The following is a 27,422-nucleotide window of genomic DNA, read 5'->3' on the forward strand; positions in this document are numbered from 1 at the left end:
TACCTCTAGTGGCCAGTGCTCTGGAGTATTTTAGTTCCTGTCCCCCCACAACTATGGACAGAGTTGTCTCCACTTTGGACTCGCATAAGGGTCCTGAAATACCTGAGTTCCTCTCACACTTCCTATGGAAAAAGAAATTCCACGTTGTAGTGAAGTGTGTCTGTCCTGAGCTTAAGCTAGAGGTGGCAGCAGGACTTTCTTTTCAGTTGGCAGGTTTCACCTGCCCCGTTACTGAAATGCAGGAAGGAGTTACAGACCTAAGTAAGCACAACAATCTGGCTTTAGCAGACATCACAAGATTAAACTGTCAGCTTTTGTTCAAAAAAGCACTAAGTGTGAATGAAAGGGAAGTGTATGCACGGTAGCTGCAATGAGTAACATGAGAAAAACTGAAATTATTTCTTCAGAAAGACAAGCTGCATGTCAGTTTCGGATTTTAACTCATAAGTTTACTCTGAAACTTCTCAGTTATGTAAAGCAAAGAATGTTTCAACACAATTTGGAAGTGTTTAAATAACAAAAGATGGAGACAAAAATGCTCAGACAAATTAATTTTATTATTCTTATGTTTTAAAAATAAAATTAGCCAAAGTTGGCACAGCTTCCACTACACAGCAAAAGAAAATGTCTTTTTATTTTAAATAAATTTTGGGACAGGGAAAACAATCCCAGGATAATACTACACGCCATCCTCTTGACACCAAAGTAAATAGTTCTTTTTTTCCCTGAATATGAATTCAACTCAAACCTAAAAATATATTAGACCAATAAAGTTACTTTACTGAATTAATGTGCAGCAAAAAAGCAATCAAAGAAAATATGTAAACAATTTATGTCTGGAAGGAAGGAGGGTTTTTTTTCACAATAATTCATCACCTTTTTCTCTAATTCAACTTCCTAAGATTTTTCCACCAACTTCACTAAGGGCTAAATTCTGCATGGAGAAGAAACAGGAGATTCTTGAGATCAAGAAGTGCAACACTAGCAGTTCCATGTCAGTCAGCATCTTGTCCTGCAGTGGGAGAGACCGATGATGAAGCGATCCCCAGATGTCTCATGTGATTTAACTTTTGTCATCATCTTCTCCTCAGTTAATTGCACTTGTTCCATCAATAGAAATAACTGGATTCTTAAACAGAAGTCTGGATATCTGATTGAGTTTTGGTTGATCGGTGGAAATTCTGTCACCACTGTCATTCTTTAATCTAAAAATATAAGCAAATGGAAAAAAACCCTGATGGTGAATAATGAAGCACTGAATGAAGCATTTTTCAACATGATAATAGTTAGCCTGGAGAAGGTAACTCCTTTTCCTCTGAAATTCTCTGGAATAAGATACAGGAGCAAAATACTAATTCCCAAATAACAACCGAAGAGTTTATTTAGTCACAATTCTACAAACATTGGTCAGTGCAAATCTAAATAGAACCCCACTCACTACAAGTTAAATTTAATGAAAAATGGGTGCGAGATTAAAGGCCTAATTCTGGATCCTATTTAAGATCAGACAGATTATTAAGAACATTAAAGCTTCATAAGCCCCAGAGCCTGACAGGCCTAGCACATTATTCCTATGCACACACAAGAAATCAGAAATCTTCATGCCCTAATTCAAAGTTTTGACATTAAATGAATGAGGTCTAAGTATCAGTATCAGAACTTGGTTAAAGTGACTAAATTGTGGTCCTTCAGGCCTAGAATTAGAATGTAAATTCTCATCCAAAAAAATCATAGTAAGGTTTTTCAAACTGACAGATAGAAGGACATTCATATTTTTTGCTTACAGCAGAAGGCAAAACATTTATGTTTAGCCTCAGAGCCTTTGCTTCCTCTCATTTATGAAGGATCACAAAATGTCTATACAAATCAGAAAGAATTAAATGTACAACTGTCTTGAATGCTAACAGAAGAGATCTGGGACCCAAACTAGACACAGTAAAAATGGCCAATATTTCAAGTTTACAAACTACTTCCAGTATATTTATACAGGTAGATTCAAAAGACTGATATATATTAAAAGAGTGAAGGGTTATTTTTTAACTAAAGGGGGAAAAATGTACAACTTAAAAAAATTCCAAATATAGAAATTTTTACTCCTAATAAACTGAACAGAACAATGAGAAGTTTTCATCACATCTTGTTGAAGCACTCTCTTTTTTAGCAGAAAAATAAAATCACTTTTTAGCCTAAAGGGTGTAAAACACTTCTTAACCATAACACTGTTCTTCTCTCGTACTGAAAGTCCATTAGAAAAATGCCATACCTCTGTAACAACTCCTGCAGCAATAGTGGAACCACTGTAGCGTAACATAAACCTCCCCAGCTCTCTAAAATCTTTATACAACTCTAGAGCAACAGGTCTTTGAGTTTGTAGTTCTATTAGAGCATTCTGTCCTTTAGCCAAGAACCTGCAGGTAAATAAGCAGAAAACTCTTAGAAATACATGCATGCATAAATGAAGAAGAGGACACTGAACAAATGGAAATCATCATCTTAAAAGGCCAAAAGGATAATTATCAAGCTTGATTTCAAGTACATGACACTGAAAACTCATTTGCATGGAGTCTACATTTTTAAAAAGGCATCTGAGTTTTCTTCAAAAACTTCTCTAGAAGGGCATTCACCACAACATTTAGCAAATGTTTTGAAGTTATTTATTTCATTAATACCGTTTTTTCATGTCAAGTAGAAATCAGGGCTTATTTCAAACCCCACAATTAAAGAGTCAATCCATTGCTCTGTAGAAGTCAAGATTTTTCTTCCCATTACCTTTCACCAACATTTTCAGCCATGCAATTTCTGGAAAAGGGTTATTCTGATAATGCTGTGTGTAGCAAATAGCATTTCTAGACAAATAACAGCTCTAAATTAGAGGGATGTTACTATACTTGTATGTGGAGACTCCCTAAATTTCTTTTTCCCTGATCCACACTCTAGTCAAGCGTAGTTCAGACAGTAACCCATCTACAGAATTATACCAAGGATACCATGCTCTATCAGGAAGAGACACTGTAAAAAAAACAGACCAACCCCAAAAGGGGTTGAGGGGAAACCTTTAAGTGCAGAGCTGCTGATCTACAATTCATTTCCAATTCTGCCAGTGACCTTACGTAAGTCATTTTACTTCTCAGGTGCTCTGCATTTATCAAGTGAGCAGGAGGTTTTTCACCTTGTAAAGCACACTGAAATCCAAACATGAAACCAACTAAAACAATGAAAGCATATTCTTATAAACACATTATTGTTTCATAGTAGAACCTGCTTGACATACCATATATGAAAAGACAACCCATTTCTTAAGCAATTATTAACTATTCGAAACACTTACTTAGGTTTTTTCTTTGTCACTTCACCAGTGCTTTTGTGCAGGACGCTCAACAGTCTTGTAATAGTAGCAGGTTCACTTACTGTTTGATAGTGTAAAAGCACCTAAAAATGTTTTTTTTTTCCGTTATTAGACATTCTACAATAATAAGACATCCTAGGTGTTAAAACTTGAAAACATCAGCTCCTTTTAAGACCGATTTTTTAAACAAATGCTTATAAAACTTCTCTTGCAGGAGTGTCTGCCTCAGATTCAGTAACTGTTCCTAGTCCCTAAACTTTGTGACCTCTATAGCTATGACATAAAGGCCATGTTTTAAGCCATCATATATACATTTTTCATTCCCAAGAGTTTTGTTTTTGTCACCTCGGTGCAGTTCTGTCACATGAACTGATGTGGGTTGTTTTTATTTTAAAACTTATCTTATGCCTAAGTGCAACATTATACTTCTACAAGGTGTGAGCTTCTAAAGGACAGCCTAGCCTGACTGTAATGAAACTCCTGTTCTCTGAAGTGGCTCAGCTATGCATTAAAAGCTAGTAGTAATGTGCATGAGCAGCCACAGTAGTCCCTTAGATCCACTTCAAACTACAGAAAAATATGTTTCCTCTGAAGAGACAGAACCACTTCTGGATTTTATGCCTTGTATTCAAGGGGTCAAACATGGAGAGGAAAAGCCCTGAGCAACCTGTAATGAAAACAGGAACTTTCACAGAGACTTACAGGAAATCCTTTAGTGACTGGAACCTCAATATTGAAGATGAGAACCCGAGCTCTGAACCGAGTGCAAACTTTAATGGGTTCCTTGGGATCACAAAACACACAGCCCACACTACAAGAGAGGAAAACAAAAAAAACCTGATGTATCTTGGCATACAAATGTTAATCACAGCACTGGAAAAAGACAATTGTTTAAGGCAAGCAAAAGAGAGACAAGAATACTTCAATATAACCAGGGCAGTGGAGGGGGTGTGTGTGTGTGTGTGTGTATATCCAGGAAGACTGTATTAAAGCCCATAACAAAATTAATTCCTAGACACTGTCTGCTTTATTCAGTGTGTATGCATGAAGAGGTCTGTCTAGTTCAGTGAACAATTACGTCCACTGCTAATCAGTTTCTAAAAATGTCACTGTTTCCTGTGAGTAGGTACTTTGAAGAATTAGACTTTCATTCAGAGATTCAGATCGATAGCATAAAATACTGCAGGGCACCCAAAAGGGCAGTGCTGCTGCCTGTAACTCAACTATTTCCTCGAAAAAGGAATATTGTGATCAGGACTCCAAACTCGAGCTCTCAGCAGCACTCATTTCCAAAAAATTCTTCATAGACTCACAAGAAAGCAGCTGCTTGTTACAAGTCAGTAAGTAGAGACTAAACACAGCTTTCTCACGGGGCTAGTTTTAGCCATCTAAAATGAAAGATGAAATTAATGAAATTAATCCCACACAGGAAATCGTGACTGAAGAGAACAAACAGCACAATTAAATGTATACATCAGATGTCATCAAATTTCTTCAATATCAAGAGGACTTCAAATTGCCTAACTTTTCTTGACAAATCTAACATATGTCCAAAAGATGAATGACATCAAGGGAACAAAGTGATTTAAGCCCTCATGCAACAAGTACAGCAAGACTTTCCTCCCTACCTTTTACCACAGAGAAACATACCCCATTATGAAATGGCAATACAGAAAATCCTGTACTTTTCACTTAAAAGCAGATCATAAATTTGAAAAGCTATCAATGCAAGGAGTTTTTCAGATGGTAGCTTGAACGTTTGCTGTCTGAAGTCCAACTGGAATGTAAAAAAGCTGAACAAATTACAGATCAAATTTTCTGGCCTGAACAAATGACACTTACCTAAAAGCTTGAGGCTAATGCTTAGCATGAAACCTAGAGACTGGAATAGACAGAAAGATTTGCTGGGTCTCACTGTCGGACCTCTCCCCCCCAAAAAAAAAACCAGGGTCAGCAAAACATTTAAGAAAACAAATCTTGCAAGCAGCTAAATGTGTTGAATGAAGTCTACATCAATTCCACTGGTCTTGATTTACTTACTGGCACAAAGTGGCAGTTGTATAGATGTGTTTTGTCAGAATGATCTATTTGGTAAGTTCTTAAAAAATCTTCTGTTTTATTTAGCAATAAGGGTTTACTTAATTCAGTGATTAAATGTCTAAGTTCTAGTCTTCAGGAAAAAGACTCTGAAGGTCACCAGTGTCAGCACTACAGCTAAGTATGAAAACTAATACTATTCTTCTGAGGTTGCCGTTGCACATGTAGCAGATGTTTCCAACGTTTGTACATGCAAGCCAGGTGATATGCATCATTTTGGTTTTAAATATCCCGGTAGCCACATCATTCTTCAAGTAAACCACTGATAGCCAAGTGCAATAGTTATACAGCTTTTCATTAAAAACAAACCGTTACTTAGACTGAAACCCAGTTTTGCTCACTTGATTTTGATGATATCCATGCCGGTCAAAGTGAGACTAACGTGATCTCCTGCTGCAGCCCAATCAACTGGTTCATCATGCAGTGTGATTCCTGGAAATGAGTAAGAACAGAACCTCACAGTGAAGTACCTAGCTTCTGAACTACAAACAAACAGCTCTGTTTGGGCCATTTGTGCTTCATCAACCATTACTCATCAATTTTCAGTATGAATGGGTTGAGAGTAAAAGCTTTTTAACTGAGAAGACCCAGGAAGCTTTTTTCCCCCCTTGATGAGGATTCACTATTCTCTCTCACCCCACCCTGTACCATAACATGGCCTTATTTAAGCCAGAGGAAGGGACCTGGCACTCGACACCAGCACAGATGACGCAATCCTGAAAATGCTGTAGTACTAATATCTCCGAATCTGCCCCACCCTTGCTTTGAGGGCCATGCACACCCTAGACCGCATCTTTCATATACTTTAATGGTATTATGTCAACTTTCATTTACCTTAAGTGGATTTGCTGACTCTTTCATAAAAAAGTGTAACTGAACCTTTCGTTCATGAGATCCCGTCTATTAGAAAGCATCCTTAAGAGTCATTTTATTCTGATTTTGATGTATTTTGATTTCTTTAAAAGACAACCTGGCTGGTGGGTGAGGACAAGACTATTTACTTCTGATTTAACATTCTGAGGTTTCTGGTAGACACCAAGATAAAAAGAAAAAACCCTCTATTTTTTAGAAATACTGCACATACTTATAGTATCAATTCCATTTTGCTACAGATTGTATTTACTGATTTGAAAATCTGCTCCCAAAAGCACTTGCCAAAAACATGCCAGCAAGCATCATTTAACTAAAAGCATGTTAAGTACTGTTTTTAAACAGTGTTGATAATTACTTCACCTGTGTGCCATTCTCACAGAATAAATGAAATTCAGCCTCTTGAAATGAAAAATTGGAATCTCAATGTGCACACTACCTTTAGCAAATACGGCATGATAAATTATTTTTTTTCACATTAACTATAATTCATGCTTAATGAACTAATATCCCCAACCTTCACTTGCATTTCAGTCATATGAGAAACAGTACAAAAGCAAAACCATGTAATTGTACCACTGGAAATACTCAGACAAAATACGTCTTTTCCTATGCTACTTCCTCCACTCCCAAAACAGAGGGGTGACTCCAGTGATCTGACACCCATATTCATATCCATGATTGTAACATTCCTGTGCATGGAAACAATGTGCATAGAATGGTGTAAACAAGGACACTGAAGAACTTCCCAGCTGAGCACTGAACAAACAAGCTGGTTCTGGAATAGAACAGGACAGTTGAACCAGCACAATGCTGAATTCAGGCTAAATGCTTAGATACCTATTCATTTATTTTGAAGACTCATTCTTTATTCATTGGTCAATGTAGGAAAATCATAATTTAATCTTTCTGTTTGCATGTGAAACAAAAACAACTGCAGTACAGACAGCAAGCTTAATTAGGAAACAGCTAAATGTTTAATGTCTTGACCTAGCTATTACTCTTTTCAGAAATCAAATGTATTGAAATTTAAATCAAATTTTCTTCTCTTTCGTAGTTGCTCAGGATACTTATATTCTGAAAGTTTGATATTATGAAAGGATCAGTGACAAATCTTATGAAAATCAAACAGGAGAGATGACTTAATTCTTGAGCTTTTTCACATCCAATTCATAAGATTAATTTCTAAAGGTTGTTCAATATCCCCACACTTCCTAACAGCAGTAACACTGTACAGCAAAGCTGAATACTAATGATTCTTATACTGCTAACTTTTATAGACATTGCTGGAACTCAGAAGTTTTTACAGGTTCTTCATAAAGCAATGTCAAAAATCATGAGGCTATAACATTGGATTATCTGATATGGTGAAAAAAAAAGGCATGAAAGATTTCACATACTCTTCATAGACATATTTATACAGATACAGTCACATCTGAAGAAATTCGTTTTATGCTTTCACAATTTATGTTTGACAGTTAGTATCAGTTTGACAGTCTGTTACCATTTCAGTAACTGTTTCTAGCCCAGTATTGACCTGAAAGTAAACATGCTTCTGAAGACTGTACCTTTTGCAGTGCAAGTTTCATTGGGAGGCATCGCCAGAAGTCGTTCTCCAACTTGAACATAGCCTGCTTCTATTTTACCAGTCACACAAAATCCTGACCCTTGGTCTGCAATAAACACAGCAACAATTTCAAAAGACTTCATAAGACAGTCAATTTCCCACCACAAGTCAGTCCTTCAGCAATGCACAGACAAGTTTTTAATGTAATGAAATTTTTTTTCCACTCCAGACTGCTCAGTACTTGCAGGCTAGCCAGCTGCGCATCATAATGAAAATGAAACATTAAATTCAAAACCTCTAGATCTTATGTTTTTCAGAACTAAGGAAGAAATATCCTTCTTTAAACAAATGTATGTACATGAAGAAATTTTTTTTTTACTTTTTTCAGTCTTAGATTAAGCCCCTTAATTTCCAGCAATATTATTTAATTCAGCACTTTCTCATTATAATTACAGATAAAAAGCATATGACTGACCTCTCATAATAATTCTCAGGTTTACAGGTGCAAATTCCTATGCCATTTACTGTTTATCTGAGTCAGAATCCTACATGGTCTGCCTACATTACTTTTACTCCTGGAAAATCAAAGATTGATTCAGTCCTCTTTAATATGAGAAGCTATTATAACTGGGAATGACTTAAGTACTTCTGAATAAAAGATCTGCAAAGTTTTTCTTCTCCAATGTCCTAACACTCTTTTCATCATTTGAATGTCAGTTATTTTCCATGGATATGCTACACATGCACATTTGTGCACACAGAGCTTAAGAAATGCCTCATCTTCTTAGCACGTTTGCAGGTGTTTAAGAAGAACCCCCTGAACTGATTCTACAATGACATGTTCAGTATCCATACAAACAGCAAATACATCTTCTGTTGAACATTTGTATTTTGTGTCTCACACAGATTAAAGGGTGAATTTAAACCTGAATTCAAAAGAGCAAGTTGACCTCAAATCTGGAGGTTGCTTACTACCAACTTGCTCTTCTGTGTTCTTCACTGATATTGATGAGTACTTCCCTCTAATGTGAAGGAGCACATATAGTGCAGGTAGCTCAGTGAGCAGCTGCAGTGCAAGCTGCAGATTGAGCTCTGGGTGGCTGGAGCCCCAGGCAAGAGGCAGGGATCTGCTGACCCCATGCATACCAAAGGGCACAGGGACCTGTGGTGCAGCCAGGTGACCAGACACTGAGAGACACAGCAGCAGCTGATGACCCCCAGACTTTCCTGTGCTTAGACTGTGAGAGTATAAAAGCCCAGGGGTCCCTTTGTTTGGGGTCTGTCCCAGAGGCACCAGCTCAAGCTGTTACTCTGTTATTTAGTTACTGCACCAAGATTTAACTGTTTGAAGGATCTGGATGCTTGAGTCTCTGCTAAGGGAAACCTAGGGTCAAGTTGGTTAGGAAACTTGGTCTGACTGTGTGAGTTGTGCTCACTGGAGCCTCCTGCTGCAAAGGGGCCTCGGTCCTAGCACAGGTAGTGCTGGTGTGACTGGCAGAGTGGCTCATGGACGGTCGGACAGCGAAGTTTCCTTAATACTAATGAATGCTTCCATCTATCTAGCTGGAAAAGTATTACTAGTATGCTTGCATGCTAATTTCCATCTATTCGTTCTAGCAAATGCGACGAATGTAGTCAATTAACAGATGGCATCAAATGTCAAACAGCAAACTGGCAAAGCAGATACTTGCTAGGAAAAGAATACTCAAGTCATGGTTCAAGTACCTCATCAATATGGTACACCATAGAACCTGAAGCTGGCTTTGCAAGCACTCGCAGGCAACCAGAAACATGAACTGGTTCCAGGCTCTCAACCACTCCCAAGAACAATCAAGAACTATTTATTTTTTCTTCAGACCATCACCAGGCCTGGCTTGCTAAACCAATGTCATGTTTGAAGCTTTTCTGTCTCCTGCGCTGATTGCATCCTGCAAAGTGTCCAGTTCTTTCAGCTCAGCATGACATCAATGCAAGTACAAAACAGACAGCAGGGGACAGAATCAGGGCATAAAAAATGGCCTGGTTTGCATGTATCATGGTACTCAGGTTCTGCCAGGACATGTTCTTTGTCCTCAGATTTTGGCTGCTGGATAAGGCTTTTCTAAAGTCAGGTCAAGTCATACCCTAGACGGGATTATAATATGGTAAGTGGGGACTGATGCAGCAGTGAAGGGATTTACAGAGACCTCTTAGATCAGGAGATAGTTGCCTGGAGAGAATATTAGGACAGCCATGAAAGACAGCAGCTAAAATCAGGCGGAGGCAGGTGAATCATATGTGTGGGTAACCTTGACAAATAAAGGGGTTTTCCAAACTATGCAAGAATGCACTCAGCACTCTCACTTTTTACACACTTCTAAGGACAGCTGCTCCCAAGCATGCACAGGTACTGGAACAGAGCTGTTAGTTCATGTACTTCTATCTGCAGCTACTTCCTCTGGTGGCATCCATGTTAATTAAGCTTTGAGATCATAAGGTAAGAAAAAATAGCCTAAAAAACACCTAAATGGCCACCTTTAATGATCAATCCTGTATACGTGTATTGAGCACTCTCCAAAGCCATTTTTTGCATACTTTAGCAAAACAGATTTAGTTAAAATTGCTCAATTTGCCAAACTTAGCTCAACACAAAAATATTATTGTGACAGAAAAGCTGTGATAATATTTTGAGATATCTCAATCAATAATCCTAACACACTTCCACATCTCACAAAATCAAAAAAGAAAAAACAAATATAGCGATGGCCTAGATGACAAAACTAGTGGTAACATACTAGGGTACATTCCCATACAAGTTTTCAGTGTTTTAACATTATGGCTTCAGCTAGCCAAGGGCACATACAGTATCCAGTTTTTGCTCAAAGGCCCACATGAAAATTGCACAAAACTGCTATTTCCAATTTCAATCAGTATTTTGATCTGATTTGTTTATACTTCCCCTATAAACACCCTGTATATAAAGCAAAATTTCTTAAAATAGGAACTGCAGTAATATTTGATTTCAAATATTTACAATGTTTCAAATCATGCTGTCATTTAGTTTGTAACATTTCTCAAGGGAACTACATAATATTTCAAACAGTATGAGTCTACGAACCTTGCTTTATCTGAATTACCTGTAAATGTAAATGACTTTTAACTGAAAAAAAATTAAATCAAGTTTATCATGAAAATCTTACGGGCTTAAGACGGTCTACTTTCTCCAGAAAACTGAAATAAGAATTGGTTATAGATGCTGTATCTCTATTAATGCTAGGGAATAGCTAGCTGCCTTTCATTAAATCCCTGGCTGGTCATAAGTCTCACCACCACCACCATTTCCTTCTCCCTCACCTGCCCAAAATTAATTATCATTATTTACAGCTACAACAATGAACATAAAAGGAACAGGCCAAACTTGTTTGAAATTCAGGATTGGAAGGTAAAGAAGCCCAAAAAAGTTTGAGAAACATTGATTTAGGCCAGAAGAACCAGTTTAGGAAAGAAAGTCCTACATTCTGTCCCACAGAACCATTAACTCATTACACAGACTGGTCATGCAAATTTTCTTCCTCAATTTCTTTTCCAGTTTATTTCTCCTTAGTAGTACTACTTAAAATCCAACAAAGAATGGTGCTTGAAAACTTACTATTCTGGTTCAAGACCACTGATACACAAAGTTCCCAGTTTAAGTCTTATTTTGACAGCATTTTTCAACACTTGTGTCAAATATTGGTGAAATGATTGTGAAAATACTATAAAAGCAACCAACCTTTAAAAACATCAGCAACACACAACCTAAATGGTTTATCCACTGATCTCTGTGGTGGCTTGAAAGAATCTGCAAATAAATTGATAAGGTATTTTAGAATCTGTATTCAGTAACCACCTCAACAACTTCTTGCTCAGAGACCAATCAACTATATCACATTCCAAAGACTTTGTGCCACATTTACCCCAAAATAAAAGTTTTGACATACACAGGACTAATATACATTAGTCTTTAGAAGAGGAAAATTGCACTCACCAATTTGCTCTAGCAAACACTTTCCTGTATACCACTGTGTGAGGTCACTTGACTGACCCCTTGTGACTAGATTTTCACCACCAAGGCCACTTGTTGGGATATAAGCCACATCTGAGTCCTAATTAAGAAAACAAACAGATGTTAAGCACACATTAACAACAGGATCTTCTAGCAGAAGCATTTTTTCAATATTACACATCTAAACTTTAAAAGAGTAGTTGTAACACTTGTATTTTCCCTGACAAAGGCAGATTACTCAGTGGATGCATTTTCTTTCTGTTTACCTCCTGCCTGATCACAATGCTTCAACAAACAGTTGGAGATATTTGAATACGATGATAACAACACTAATAACTAGAAACTGAGTTCAGGTAGCAAACTCCAATTCCCTATCTGACAGGCAAAACTTTGGTTTGAATTGCTAGTTTATGCATAGGGATTTCAGGAAGCCACAGACAGACCTATCCATTTGGATAGCTGGATGCTATTTGTAGCCGGAACTGAAAAAACATGACTAGAATGGTTCTCCTGAGTTCATAATCCACATTGACACCAGCTCCAGTATAAAAATCTCTACTGTCATTCTTGCAATCCTGAACATTATGACAGACAATTTTTGGCCACTTCTGCTTTGTAGACACCAACCCCAAGAAATTACAAATAAGGCAAGTGCCCCAGAGATTCAACAGACCTTAACAAATATGATGACAGAAAGAATATTAAAGAACTGACCTTACCTTAAAGCCAGCTTGTTTAAGAAACTGGCCAAGCTTACTCGTAATTTCCTGAAATCTTTCCTGTTGCCAATTGACCTAAAATAAAGCACAGATTATAATAAAACATATTTTGAACCATTACTTGAACATACAGCTGCATGTCATCAATTCTGTAGGAGTGTTTTAACAAGCATGAGATTTCCAGGTGTGTTCATACTTGATAAAAACATACACATCAACAATTACTGATAGCAAACAACACACCACTTGAATTGCAAGCCCCTTTAGTTTGATTTCTCCTTGAACAGCCACTTTTTTTTTAAAGTTTACACAAAATTCAGATTCAGCAAGATATATTCAACACACTATTAAGCTAAAACATAAGTAGCAATATTTAATACACCTTACAGGTTTAAATAAACTACTGGGGTCTTGACTTGAATGGCCACCAAGATGCCCTTGTAGATGCCACTGGGTTAACTGCTTATGTGAAATTTCCACAAGTACAAAAGGGGCCCCTGCTCATTTTAGCAACAAAACTATCCTTCTGTGTGCTTTGAAACTACATCCATAAATAAAAAGTATTGTAAAGTCTAAACACAGGAGACAGAGCTGAGAATCAAAGAACGACACAATACTTTTTTATTAGTTTCACAATATGGATCCTTAAATATAGGGTCCACAAATCTAGACAGAAGCCCTTCAATTAAATGGAGAAATTAAGCATGTACCTGGTCCATTTTATTGACTGCAACAGCTAGCTGTGTCACACCCAGGGAGCGCACTAGCAATCCATGTTCTCGAGTTTGTCCACCTGTCTCAAACCCTGCTTCAAACTCTCCTCTGCTAGCATCCACAACCAAAATTGCCACGTCAGCCTAGATTAAAATAAAACAAAAAAACCCAACCAAAAGTGATTAAGAGGTGGAAATAATCTGGGTAAATACATCAATCAGCAACATTTCACACAAAATGTACTTTACACAGGAGGAATCCTGATGTGCTCCAAATGTAATTTAAACTGTTGAGTCTCAAGTGGATCATGGCCATTTTGGTGGGATATTATGGCACTATGTCATCTCTTGCCATAAACCAGCGTCTTCTGGTTAAACATAAGACAACTCTTGGTTTTGGGGACCTGTACTCTTCAACCTAAACACTGTGGATGTGTTGCGCAGATTTCAACTAAACAAAAGCAGCCTGTGCTCAGATGCTTTAGAACGGGCATGAGCAGAGTGTCCAGTTCTCCTTGCCTCAATCTGGATACCTGTATAGTGAGAAGCCACAAAAATTACAGATAATTCACCACACTATATAACTGGAACAACCAGTTGACTGCATGTTGTCTGTGGCTGCTGCACAGTCCACTCAACACACTAGAGCATGCCAAAATCACAAGGTGGAAGAGATGAAGTAGTCTATTTTATCACCTAGAAAAACTCTCTGCCACAGCATTAAGAGCAAAGCGTCTATAGCACTGCACAAAAGTCAGCATATAATCACAGGGAAAAACCACAGATTTTGCTGCCAGCCTTAAATGCTGCTCATATTTCTTCTACTTTTCCTGCTTTGGAAAGTAACAGCCAGTTAGACCACCATCATGTACTAAGTGACAGCAACAGACATGAACTATAAAGGTACTGCTGTTAAGAGGCAAGTGTAAGATAGGACCGATGAGTTGGACATAATGGAAAGGGAGAAGACAAAACAGTACTTTCTCCCTTTCCTTACATGTTTATGCTTCAGGATGGCAGGAAAAGGAACAGAGCCCTGGCTCTGAACTCCCCTTGCCTTGTCCTAGGCATGAAATCCCCACAGCTCATTCAGAGATGGTATGCATGTGAGAACGGGAAAAGGATGACAAATGAATTCCCCTGCAGCTCTCAGCCTCAGAAGGTGCATTGCAGTGAACGTCTCCCTCAAATAAAAGACATCCTGTATCTTCTAAATTACAAAAACGATACCTCAGGACTAATGTGAATTAACTATACGCATCAGATACATAACCATATGGCCAGATCCTGGCCCTGATAAGGCTGATTTGCATTTGGTATAAAGCAGTTGGGGATTCACCTCCTAACTGCATTCTCCGCAATAAAAAGGCATTAGAGCCATTTCCAGCCACTGTTTCAGTGCTGAGCCTACTCTAATTGGCGACAGAAAGCTGCAAAGTTTCAGTGATTCCTTAACTGGCTTCAGAATAGATCAGCCCCTCACCATCCTGAGAGCTGAGGAAACAGATAGACCAAGCCTTATTTGGTCAGCCCCATCTTCTGCTGAACTGATACAAATGCTGGTGGATCTGCAAGTCTTCTCTTAATACTTCTGCCCATATTACTTTTCCCCCAAGAGACAAATCAATTTAAAATACAATTATAAAGAAAATGACACGTCTGATTTGGCATTTTCCACTGTTCTGAAACTAAAGATCCACTTCTAACTTTAAAACTCATGAAATTCCTACAGTATGTTCCACCATATAGGTGACTGCATGAGCACTATGCCATAATTTGCAAACTTCTGACTATTCTGATTTAACCACTGGGTCATAAGGTTTGACTTCTTACCTAGGCTTTGCTTTGGAGCTGAAGAACTTGGGGCAAACCAGCCTCTCTACAGTGTAGTTCTCTACCTGTAAAATCATACTAACACTACTGATCCATACCAAGATCTTAAGATAAAACTATTTCAGACTGTTATGGCATGCACAAAGCAAGAACCTTAACTTCAGGAAGACAAAGAATATTCGATTAAATCTCTAGATTGGAGATCAATTTTATTATGTAAAAAAGAGAAAAAATTTCATACATTTCATGGCATGTCGCTATGTTATTCTTCCCCCACCTCTGATTTATTATTTCCAGAAATTAAATAACTAACCTATGTGAGAATGGTAAGTGCCACACTGAATTCAGTGGGTAGTGCCCAATATTTTTGACTTTACCTACTGTTCCTAAAGCAAGTGGCACACAGTCTCTGCAAATATCCTCTTGACCATACAGACGGAATTTTTTTTGCATTAACTTTGTTAAGTTTTTTCATCTGATATAAAATACACTGCTAAACAAAAGAATGTTTTGTTTGACCTCACCAAATTTATTTAAGATCAAAATCACTTAAAATCTTTACTTACAAGACCACTTCCACAGAACTTCTCGCTGAGTAGACATATCACATCTGTATACCTTTCAAAGCACAACTGATTTTATAAAACTGCAACTTAATATTCAAATTACTTCCATAATACAACTCTCCTCCCAAAAGTTAACATCCAAGAAAAAAAGCAGCTACATTTACTGTTTAACAAACACATTTTTTTAATGTTTTAAAAAAAGCATCATTAAAACCTCAACTATATGTTAGCACTATCAATGACCTTGTTTCTTCTTAGATTTTAAAAGAAGAAAACCAATTTAAGAAAAACATACAAAAAATACTGATATTGGAAAAAGAATTTTAGACCATCTCTACCTGTGCAGCTCCTGTGATCATATTTGGAATGAAGTCTTTATGGCCTGGAGCATCCATCAGTGTAATTACTTTAGTTGGTGTCTCGAATTTGGTCATGCCCACATCCATTGTCACTCCCCTTAAACAAACCATACATGCAATGCACCATTAAAACTGCTTTGACAGCTTCATTGAGATATAAAGTAAGCTATTAAAAACACAATCATGAAATGATACACTTCATAGCTTTCACTGATTTACCCTGCACAAAAAAATAGATACCTGTTTGTTGGAAGAGCAGACCTCTAGAGCTGCCTTTCAGTAATTCCAGTTGTGAAGAAAAATACCCAGAATTCACAGTACTATCTCCATGCATCCACAGATTGTGTCCCAATAAGCCCAGCGAGTACATAGAAATTGTACTGCATATACAAATCATTACTAATTCTACTTTTAACAATTAGGTCTTCAGGAAAAGGTATCAGAAGAACAGAAACAGCCTTTCTTTCCTGTTTTTTTTGAAAAAGAGATGGTATGGGACTATAGAAATACAATTTCAACATACATTGGCAAAGACCCACATGCAGAAATATGGATTACCAAGGAGGGATCGCAACACAGTGACTCAGTTCTACACCTCACTAAACACCACGTGTTCTGCATGGCACACAGGATAGGATTCATGTGAGCAAACGCAAACACCTATCACACATGTCTGTATCTGGGTTAGTCATCTGCATCTCCCTTTACAGACCATTAAGCCAGATAGGCACTTTCAAGGGACAAAACTTCTCACAATAGCAGACACTTTAAGCATGCCACTTCAAATCACCAAACAACCTCAACAACAAAATAAGCCCTCCAAATCTCCACACATTTACAGATGATGCCAGAAAGTTTTGCTTTAAAAATACAAAATTCGAAGTAAAGAAAACAGAATCAATCAAAAATACCATTCAGAAAACTTTTCCCCTGATAATTAAAATTTTTATCTGAAGAGAAACCAGAAGAGCTGATATGCTATCAAACCATGGGTGACAAGTGATTGCAAGAATATAAACACATAAGAGATTTACAGATTGCCCAGAGTGGTCATGGATTCTCCCTCACTGGAGGTGTTCAAGAACTATCAGGACACAATCCTGAGCCATGTGCTCTAGGATGGCCCTGCTAGAGTAGGGAGATTCAACCAGATGACCCATTGTGGTCCTTTCCAACCTAAATGATTCTGTGGTAAGGTAAGAAAATGCCTTTTTTTATTACTTTGTGAACACAGAATATCATGTCTTTAGCTTCCCACATAGTGTTCTTAAAAGCTCTTACAGATTGATTTTTTTTTTCAATTAGCTCCACTGCTTCCCCATTACACACTATTTCAATATGAAAAAGTTAATTTTAAATTTCGTATTTCAAGTTAATGGGTTAAAGGCAGTTTATAAAGAATACAAATGTAACTGTTAATTTAACTTGTAGAATTTATTTTCAAAGTAATGTAAGTCACATGTGATGAACTGACATTTCAATGCTTAGTTTATAATTCTGACAGCCTTTCACAGAAAAAATTAACCCGTTTACCAAACTGAGAGAAATCTGAACAGCAATAAACCACTAAGCCACCTTTAAATGAACTAACTCAGCTACCAGAAGCATTCCACATTGTGGCCCTAAGCTGTACTCCACAGCATCCAAATACATGAAGAAATACTCAACTTGTCATTCATGTTTCTTATAACCAAATGAGGATAATAGTTTTCTTTTGATAACACATACTTGTATAGGAAAAGAAAAATATTTGCTAATATCTATTGAGTAAAGATCTGCAAACATTTAGAATATTTCTACTCAAGAACTATTAGCAGATTGATATTTTCTAACAAATGCTGTTCTTTCAGGGGAAAAAGGTAATTCCCATTAAAATAGATGTCTACCTTTCTCTTTCTTCACCAGTTTCATCCAAGACCCACGCATAGGCAAACGAAGCTTTGCCAGCCTTCTTAGATTCCTGTTCGTATTTGTGCATAGTTCTTTTGTTCACATTTCCCAAAAGGTAGAGCAAATGACCCATTAAAGTACTTTTACCTGCATCAACATGTCCTGTGGAGAGAAAGAAGTATTATAGTTTTATTCATTTATGCAATTCAGGTACAGCACAAGAAGAAAGATAGTAAAACGTGTGGAAAGCACACACACTAATAATGCTTGTGCAATCCACAGAAGTTCACAACTCTGTCAGAGAGAGACATAGACAGTTTATTGTAACAGTCAGTTAGCACGACAGCCACAGAATCATATACAAAGAGTATGTGGCATATATAGACAAAAGGAAGCCAAGTCAATCTCACTGCCTTAGTCAAAGACATCTGACTGTACTCCCTCCAAACAGTAAGTCAAGCAGATGCAACTGAAAACAGTATGAGATTTCCCTTCACTGGAGAAAGAACAGTTCTGCTTCTCTATCACTTCCAGATTCAATAAACACACTTTCTAGAATTTATGTTTGTCAGTATTACCTATTACCACTAAATTAAGCAGTTGCTTTCCTCCTTGTCTCTTCTCCAACTCTGCTTTCACATCTATTTGTGGTTTTGCCTTGCTTGACTTTTTTCCTGGAGGAGGTACTGTATTCTGCTCTTCTGAAACCTGCACTACTTGGGGTGAAAGAGTAGATTTTGAGACAGCCGCAAGTACCCCAGAAGCTGCACTGGCATCTTCAGGTAACAGTCCTTTCTGAGGTGTGTTAGTATGGCCATTTTCTTCAGCAGTTGCACTAGGGAAAAAAAGACAACACAAAGAATGCAAATGACAAAGAAGTTATAGAAATAGGAAAGAAACTGAGTTTTCCCTTCACTATCATTTAGGTCCCAGAGAAATAATATGTGATAAGCCCATTAAAGTGGATGTGATAAGCAGCTGGATACAAACTGCACAGATACCAGCTCTGAAAAGCACTGTTTACAAAGGCAAGATAAGGAGTCCTGTAAAATACATGAAACAGAAAAACAAAAGCTTCCACAGCCTCTTCCTCTAACAGGAGGGGAAAGGACAATTTTGCAGAACAACTAGAGAGCTGGTTGTCTCTGAACTAAGAGCCCAAAGCAACTTTGAGGCACAGATCCTAAACAGCTTCCACATACACTACAAGTATTGCAGCTAAACACAGTGATGTTCTATTGTGAAAACAGCAATACAGCATAAAGAGTGGATATTAAGTATATCTGAGATGCAATTTAAGGTTCAGTGCTTATATACAACCATAACAGACGAGCTGGATTTATCAATACTGAGTAGATTTGTTTCGTGCATAAAACGATTTAAGACTACGCAATTAAGAAAATGCATTTAAGACTAAGGAGACTTGGATTCCTCAACTCCCTTTTTCTAACACCTCATTCTCCCATAGATCACTATACTAACCCTGACAGTAAATAATCCTAAACATATTATTTTCTTACACTCTCTTTTTCTCTGCTTTGCAAATAAGCATATTTTTCTAATTTACACAAGCTTTCTGAGAATAATATATTATTATTCTTCACCTGTTATAAGACAGCCATCAAAACCAAACACTACTATATCTCCAAGAGGGCAAAAGCTTTCTTACTGCCTGACAGAGCTCTGTGGTGAGGCATTAATGTAAGGAACAAGGCAGGAACAGAAACAGTTATTACAGGTGTGCCAACAATATATCACAGCAAACTTCAGTATATAAACCACTGATCATTACAGTACAATGAAAACCCCTAAAAACCACTGTATTTAAAAGTTTATCCAAGAAAAAGAGGCTTCTTCTCCTGGAAAACTGAAAATCCTTCCCAGTTCAGTACCATCGTGCTGCAGGCTGCTTTCTCTGAAACAGGCTCATGCAAGCTCTCAGATCCAAGTGTCTCCACATCCACGGTGGATTTTTCACTCTCTACTTTCTGCTTACATACTACAATTAACTTTCCAGTTTTAATCAACTTCCATAAGCAAAACTATTTTGTGACACTTCAGAATCCCACACTGTGACATCTCTGCTTTTATTTGACATTGCTTCTCATTTTCTGTCTGTGTAGGAGTATTTGCATTGTATTGAGCCCTTTCCATTATACATACCTCATGGAACAATATTGTCTCAGTATGTTACTCTACTGAACAAAGCTGTTCAAGAGTTGTGATATAAAAAATTAAACACAGTACATGTTGCGATCAAAAGCAAACTTAGCCTCTCATTATAGCACTAAGCATGGGATGTTTTATGGGTCTCCCTTTTTCCCCTCAGTTTCAAAACACACCTATTATCAGTACTACAGGAGACTTACTGATTTTGAGAACTTTTTCATAAGGTCCAAGGTCAAGTTTTCCTCTTGATTCTGACATACCAAAGCAGAAGTGTGAGCAATCATTTTTTTGGCTACAGTTCCACAGCCCAAGGTCAGGGTCTTGCCTCAAGACTGGATACACAAGCATTCTCTCAAATTAGCTAAGCAAGTCACTTGGCTTACGCCAGCCATGCGAGTTGGAGGGTTACAGACAGTACCTAAGCTCTGGCATAATGGATAGGCAATTCTGTACAAAATCTATTCACAAGAATTTATCCTATCAAAATATTCTACACCACTTAAAAGGAGAAGTACAAGTTTATATCAAACTACTGCCTTAGGTCACATAATTATGGCACTCTAGAACTGACACTATGAAACCAGCTGTTGTGTTATCAAGTATAGCCTTAGACAAGTTCCAGTAGATAATATCACATCTTGACAAGCTGAATACTCTTTGTAAGAAGATACACTTGATTCTCAAAATGAAAAAACTAGTGGGTCATCACTGCTTTAGATGTAGCTCTGATGAAAGTTGATTACACAAGAATTATTCCACAGGAAAAAAAAAAGCCACTACAATTACTTATGCCTGCTTTTATTGCAAAAGATAAGTGCATTTCTATAACACTGAACAGAAGGTTCTATTTTTTAAAATACCTTAAATAGTACATTAAATTCCATCTGAAAATCTAAAGTATTTTCTCCAATGTCTCTTCAGGGAGATAAAAAGAAATTGACTGAAACCAACCAAGTCGAGAGAGGGTATTATGCACAGAATTGTGGTAACAAAGCTTTCTGCACATTTGAATAACATATTTAAAAGAATCTGAATTATGTAAAGTACACCAGATCATTTTTGCCTGAATCACTCAAGAGAGCCTCATATATTTGAAATTAATTTGCATTAGACAATTTTCATCAAGATTAAGACTCTCTTCCTTATTTTTCCCTTTTTTTCAGGCAAACTTCAGTCTCTGCATGTTCACACTGAAGTACTAGGACTAGTGCCAATATGCAAAGGTCACACTGTAATGCAAATATAGTGTTTGACATTGGTATCAAGTTTTCTTCCTTGAAAGTCTAATATTTGAAGTTCTGGAGAAAAGTATTTGTATAAGAAGTCATATCAAAGCAGCCTTTAGAGTTGGCAATAGTTTTCTCTCCTTTTCAATGTCTGCATTTCTTTCCAAAGTTTCAAAACTGAAAAAAAAATTAAAAGGCAGTTATTTAGATGAAGCTGAAAGTAATGAGACCCAAAAACATAACTCTCAAGTTTTTCTATAGCTTTCCAAAGTATATTTTCAGACTGTCACATCAGCCTATTAAAAGACAAGAATGTATTTTCAGAGACAGGTCATTTGTAAGCTCCTAAATTCTATTTTGTTCAAGTAGGTAATGATTCCTTTTCTAATCCCAGTTGCTAAAATCTTCTTGCAGGTCAAAGCCTATGTCAGTAATGATTCCCCAAAACAGGATGGATTTTGAGCTGTAGAACTCAAACTAATTACAGCACCTGAAAGAATCACAGTCAGCGTCTCACTTCTCTCACTGCTAAGTAGCTTATGTTCCAATTACCACTGCTTGAGGATTCCAAATAGCTTTTATTTTGGGTGGTGCAAAGAAAAAGTGCCAGATACAAATGAAATAATGAGTGAAAGATGACTCCAGCCATCATTAGGCCTTGCTACTTTTTCAAGGATGCAGTATTTGAACAGGCAGTACACTTCTCCATTTAGTTTTACAGGTTTCAGGTATTACTGTTTTGGAAACCTGAAAACAATTTGTGCCATGATAAACCAAGACTTGCCATTTCAGAGGAAAAACATCAGAATGGATAAAGCATATCATCTCCGTACAGAGCATTTCTGACAAGATAATTCAGCTTTTTTGCTGACCAATGTCAGGGACAGGGAGAGCAAATTTATTGCTAGGTACCTAAACAGGAATCCAGGCAGATGAAATGTACAGTTCCGGTCTCATGGAAGTACATGAAGAGAAATGCAACAGCAAGACCCTGACAGTTAGTTATGCCTCATGGCAACCAGATGAGAACTTTACTGAAAGCTTGGTAACAGCTCAGAGAAATGCCAAGGAGCTTTATCTCTGACAGACAATGAAAGAAATGAATGTAATTGAAAATGCTTCTCAGCAAGTCTTTTCCCCTGAAATTTTTCAAAATTATTGAATTGAAAATTTCTGCCAGAAGACAGTACCTAGTGTGTTGCTAGTGCAGGCAGTTGAGGGCATAAACAAGTTGACTGCACTAGCAAGAACCTTTGATAGCAAAGTTCCAACTTGGTCTGAGTTAATATGAACCACCATACCAAGAAAAATTTATACTGGAGGAAGTCCACTTCCTAACCAATTGCTTGCAACTTTGTACGAGAACTTGATGGAACTACCAAAAGTGGTTTCAGATTGCCAAGATCTGTGCCTATCTGGCACATCACTGCTAGCTGGTTAATGTGGAGCCATTGATTATGCACCTCGACTTCTTTGAAAGACAGAACTATTATGAACCTTCTACATGCACTCAGGTCATGTATTCAAGAAAGCTTGGCTGCAAGCTGTTCAGGGACAAATGTCAGAAGAGCTTACCACGGCTCTTTTGGACATCAACAGACATACAAAAGCCTAGCAAGGACCAACATTTAGCCAAAATTAAAACTGCCAGGTGAGAAACTTCCTATGCTGTCTTGCCAACAAGGACCATAAGAGTAAACTGAGTAAAATGTTATGGTTACATCACTGTATTCTGGGGAGAATTAATAAATACAACATATGTTGTTATAAGACATGTTAGGAGGCATTCAGTCTCACAACTGCCACACATTCAAAGAACCCAAAAGCTTATCTGCTGAAGATTAACTCTTCAGAATTTAGATTTTAAACATTATTTTCGATCTTCTAGTCTTGAACCTCGGCGAATTATTTTTATACAACCGACTCTTTCGGAGTACTTACAGTCATTACAGAAATGTCTGCATTTATTTCCTCTTTCAAAATTATTAATTACAAAATATTGGTCAGGCTAGTTAAAATAATCACCCTTTTTTGGTCACAACTTCTTCTGGCTTCCTTCATGACTTAACAGGAAGAAAAAGCCCAGTAAACAGCTTCGCTAGAGCATCAGTTTGTCAGCAAACTCTATTTTCTGTAGACAATTCCACTAGGAATATCCACCAACAGACAATCAATGCTCAAAGCAATTCATGACTTCTAACAATCCATCTATTTTAAATAAGATCCATTAATTATTATGAGGTCATAGCTCATATCAAGATTGAATCATAAAGACTGACTAGCTAGGCAAGGAATAGTTATTCTTCCTAATGCAAGGCCACTGGTTTTAAAACACAGTCCATAAGTTACCTTTAAGATCCCATAAAAGGTGACAGCAAAACCTAGTTCATACTTACTATACAATCACCTTCTAATGGTATCTGCACCAACACTATACAGATATTCAGAGTGAATGTAAAGGGCAGTTACAGAGGTTTTAGAATCTGAACTGCTAGGAGTCATTTATACCTGTGCTTTTGGTCAGTGAAATAAACTATGTAGATAAAAATCCACATTATTATAAACACTCTGCAGTACATTTATCAATGAAATAATGACATAAAAGAAGGTGTCAAAAGTCAAGAGAACAAGCCTTTCTTAGGTGTTGATGAACACAGATTTATTCTGTTCCCTGACAGGTCATCCCTTAGGCTGCCAATAATCCAGCAGATTATCATTGCTATCATTGAACTGAGGCAAGGGTTCATGTTTTGCTTTGTTTTTCAAGTTTAGAGATAGATGCATACAAAGTCATTACAAGCTTGCAGGACAATGCTAGTGCTCCACCTAATCACAGTATATTTAGCACAGTCTGTTTGTAGGGACTGTGAGAATAAGCTAGTCAAGCTTCAACCGTTAGAAAAAGAATCAGGAAAACAAATGCCACTCTCCTGCACCAGAGAAGGAAAAATATGATGCAAACATGGTCAAGGCCTCCTCTCCCATACTTCATGTCAAGGTCATAGTGCCTTGGCATGCAGAACAAATGAAAGGAGTCCATCACAGAATCCTTGAAGCAGGGGTCTTTAGACATGCAGGCAACTTTGCCTTCTTTCATATTCATTGATTGGGTGTGCTCCAAATGTCATATTCTTTTACAAATCATTCCACTGCTTACCTATTCCTCCCACTTAAAACAAAATGCCTAACGTATCTCCAATTTCTACAGTAAAAAGAGGTATGTTTTCTATTAGTATTTCAGCAGTACCACTCACTAAGTCAGGTGAATTAAAAAAAGATCTTCACAATCATAGAATGACAGAATAATCTGGGTTGGAGGGGACCAATCTAGCCCAAACCCCCTGCAATGAACAGGGACATCTTCAACTACATAAGGTTGCTCAGAGCCTGGTCCAGTCTGACCTTTAATGTTTCCAGGGGTGGGGCATCCAACACCTCCCTGGGCAACCTGTTTCAGTGCTTTAATGCTCCCATTGTAAAAAACGTCTTCCGTACATCTAACCTAAACTGACCCTTCAGTTTAAAACCACTACCCTTTGTGCTATCACAACAGGTCCTGCTAAGAAGTCTGTCCCCATCCTTCTTACAGACCCTCTTTAGGTACTGGAATGTTGCAGTACGGTCAACTCAAAGCCACCTCTTCTCCAGGCAGAACAACCCCAGCTCTCCCAGAGTGTCTTCATAGGAAAGATGCTCCCATCCCTCTAATCATCTTGGTGGCCCTTCTCTGGGCCTCCTCCAACAGGTCCATGTCTTTCCTGTGCTGAAAATCCCAGAGCTGGACACAGGTGGTGTCTCACAAGAGCAATATTAAGGATTTCTCTAAAGCATTTACCCACAGGTCCTGACGGCTTCATTTTTTTCTGTTACAAGAAAGAGTAGACCACTAAACTGGAAGCAAACATGATACAAACTATTTCAGGGCCCCTGAAGAGAAGCAGAGGGGCTGAGAACCACGTTGGAGCCATTCCTCAGCAAATGAATCTTCACTAGCCTATCTAGGAATTACTCCCCTCTACAGATGAGGAAGTGTTCTTATCTCCTCATTCCCTGTGATGCAGGCACATATGCCAAGTAAGTATCAGAAATACAAAATTCTGTATTTGCCCTTTTTTATAAACAAACACTTTAAATAGTCAATATTACAGTTAAAAATATCAATCACTACTACTCAAAAGTAGTTGGCAGATCTTTTTCATACACTTACTGTTTCTTTCTTTTTACAAACTTCTATCCAAATTAATTTACTACACAGAAGTCCCCACTAAAAACTCCAACTACTAAGAAGTGCAGTAGAAACACCAGAGACAAGGTTGCCATGACAGTGACAGGAATTTAATGGTCAAGTCCAGTTGTCAAACTGATTAGTAGATGTCAAAGGGGTGGGGAATTATGCTTCCTTTCATATACTGCAAATCTCAAACAGCACAAAAAGAAGATTTTGAAAATCTCAGAAATGTTTCATTTGGAGCCTATTGCATCTAAAGGGCTGAATGAAAGTGATGTCTTAGCAATGGCATTTAGCAGCACAAAGGGAACAATGACATCAGCTTCACACCTTGTAATAGGGGTCCTACAAGGGAGTCCAGAGGGACTCTTTGTTAGGAACTGCAGTGATAGGACAAGGGGTAAAGGGTACAAACTGAAGGAGGGGAAGTTTAGGTTAGATAATAGAAAAAGGTTTTTTCCGGTGAGGGAGGTGAGACACTGGCACAGGTTGCCCAGGCAGGTAGTAGATGCCCCAAACCTGGCAGTGTTCAAAGCCAGGTTGGATGAAGCCTTGAGCAACCTGGTCTAGTGGGAAGGTGTTCCTGCCCATGGCAGGGGGGGTTGGGACTAGATGATCTGTAAGGTCCATTCCAACTCCTAAAATTCTGATTCTATGATTAAATGTGCTTAAGTAGATGAAACTGTTTGCTTTCCATTCAGTTATCAAACATGCAGAAGATACAGTAAAATAAAGGCCATGCTGACCTATTACTACCAAAAATGCTTTCCAGATCAGAACTACAAACACAGCAAGATGAAGCTGAGATGTTGGCACTGCTTACACTTGCAAATTTTTGCTCAGGACGAACTATGGAATTTCTTACCACAGATTAGGCGGCTATTACCTACCAAGATTGGGTTCAAAACCAGAATGAGGACATCCAAGCAAGAAAAATAATTAACTATGTTAGCAGAAACATAGTAAATCAAAAGATAAATAAAAGTGGTGGGTAGCCACTGAATGCTACGTGTAATGGTATTTCATGGGCCATATCCCCAGCATACATGCTCTGCCCTTACATAATTCTTTAACTATTTACTGCTGGCTACTGCTGTAGGTAGACTCTGATCCAGATGTCTGCTTTCATGCTCTCACGAGACATCCCCCCCAACAGTTCCAAGTCAGGACAAAATTAGAACTATTGCTCAAACACTCTAATTTAGCTAAAGCATAAGTAGGACCGATCTCTACAACAGTTGTACCCTGGACACCTGTTAGAGTTAATAAAAGCTGCAGAGGAAGACAAAGTTTAGCCATAAGGGATTGTTTTCCCCATTAACTATTCTAAATGTATTACTTCCTTTCAAGAACAAGCAATTACAGTTAAGATTTATTGATTTCACAATTCCACTTAGAGAACTAAACTTAAAATAAACAAACCCCAAGAAAGTTCAGTATTCTATGAAGCGGATGTTTAAGTTATCTGACTACCTGATATCTCCATGCACTATTCATAGTGAAAGGATTTGTTAAACTCAAAACGTGAGGTACCATCTTCTGAAAGTCATTCTGAGTCAAACAAGAAGCTGAGATGGTTAGTTCTGGAGAGTGACACTAAAACTGCTGTGAAAAATAGAAAAAAAAAGAGACAAAAACTTGCTACAGGTGCATCAGTCTGAAAGAAGAACTGCTGATGTACCTTGATGTACAAGGGCTTGGCTTACCATGGAACTTCAAATCCCATAGATTGTTTCTTTCCAGACACTGTCATTTTGGTAATTTTTGGCACAATTTCACATTCCATTCTGGCTGACTGTGAATCCCTTGTTTTTC

At 37.8% G+C, this 27,422-nt stretch overlaps 1 protein-coding gene across 1 annotated transcript; it reads right to left on the reverse strand.

Moving 5' to 3' along the window:
• Positions 1 to 536: 536 nt before the first annotated feature.
• HBS1L (HBS1-like translational GTPase) lies at positions 537 to 27,422 on the reverse strand (the record flags this gene model as incomplete). The annotated part of the gene is made up of 14 exons (XM_009074800.1): positions 537 to 1,205; positions 2,264 to 2,408; positions 3,329 to 3,429; positions 4,049 to 4,157; positions 5,785 to 5,875; positions 7,882 to 7,986; positions 11,632 to 11,700; positions 11,887 to 12,004; positions 12,624 to 12,698; positions 13,334 to 13,480; positions 16,074 to 16,191; positions 17,981 to 18,146; positions 18,563 to 18,819; positions 27,314 to 27,422. Coding segments are annotated over 14 exons (1,622 nt in total), but the record flags the coding sequence as incomplete, so codon positions are not given.

This window comes from Acanthisitta chloris, unplaced genomic scaffold, assembly GCF_000695815.1.
Source record: "Acanthisitta chloris isolate BGI_N310 unplaced genomic scaffold, ASM69581v1 scaffold8995, whole genome shotgun sequence".
Taxonomy (NCBI): domain Eukaryota; kingdom Metazoa; phylum Chordata; class Aves; order Passeriformes; family Acanthisittidae; genus Acanthisitta; species Acanthisitta chloris.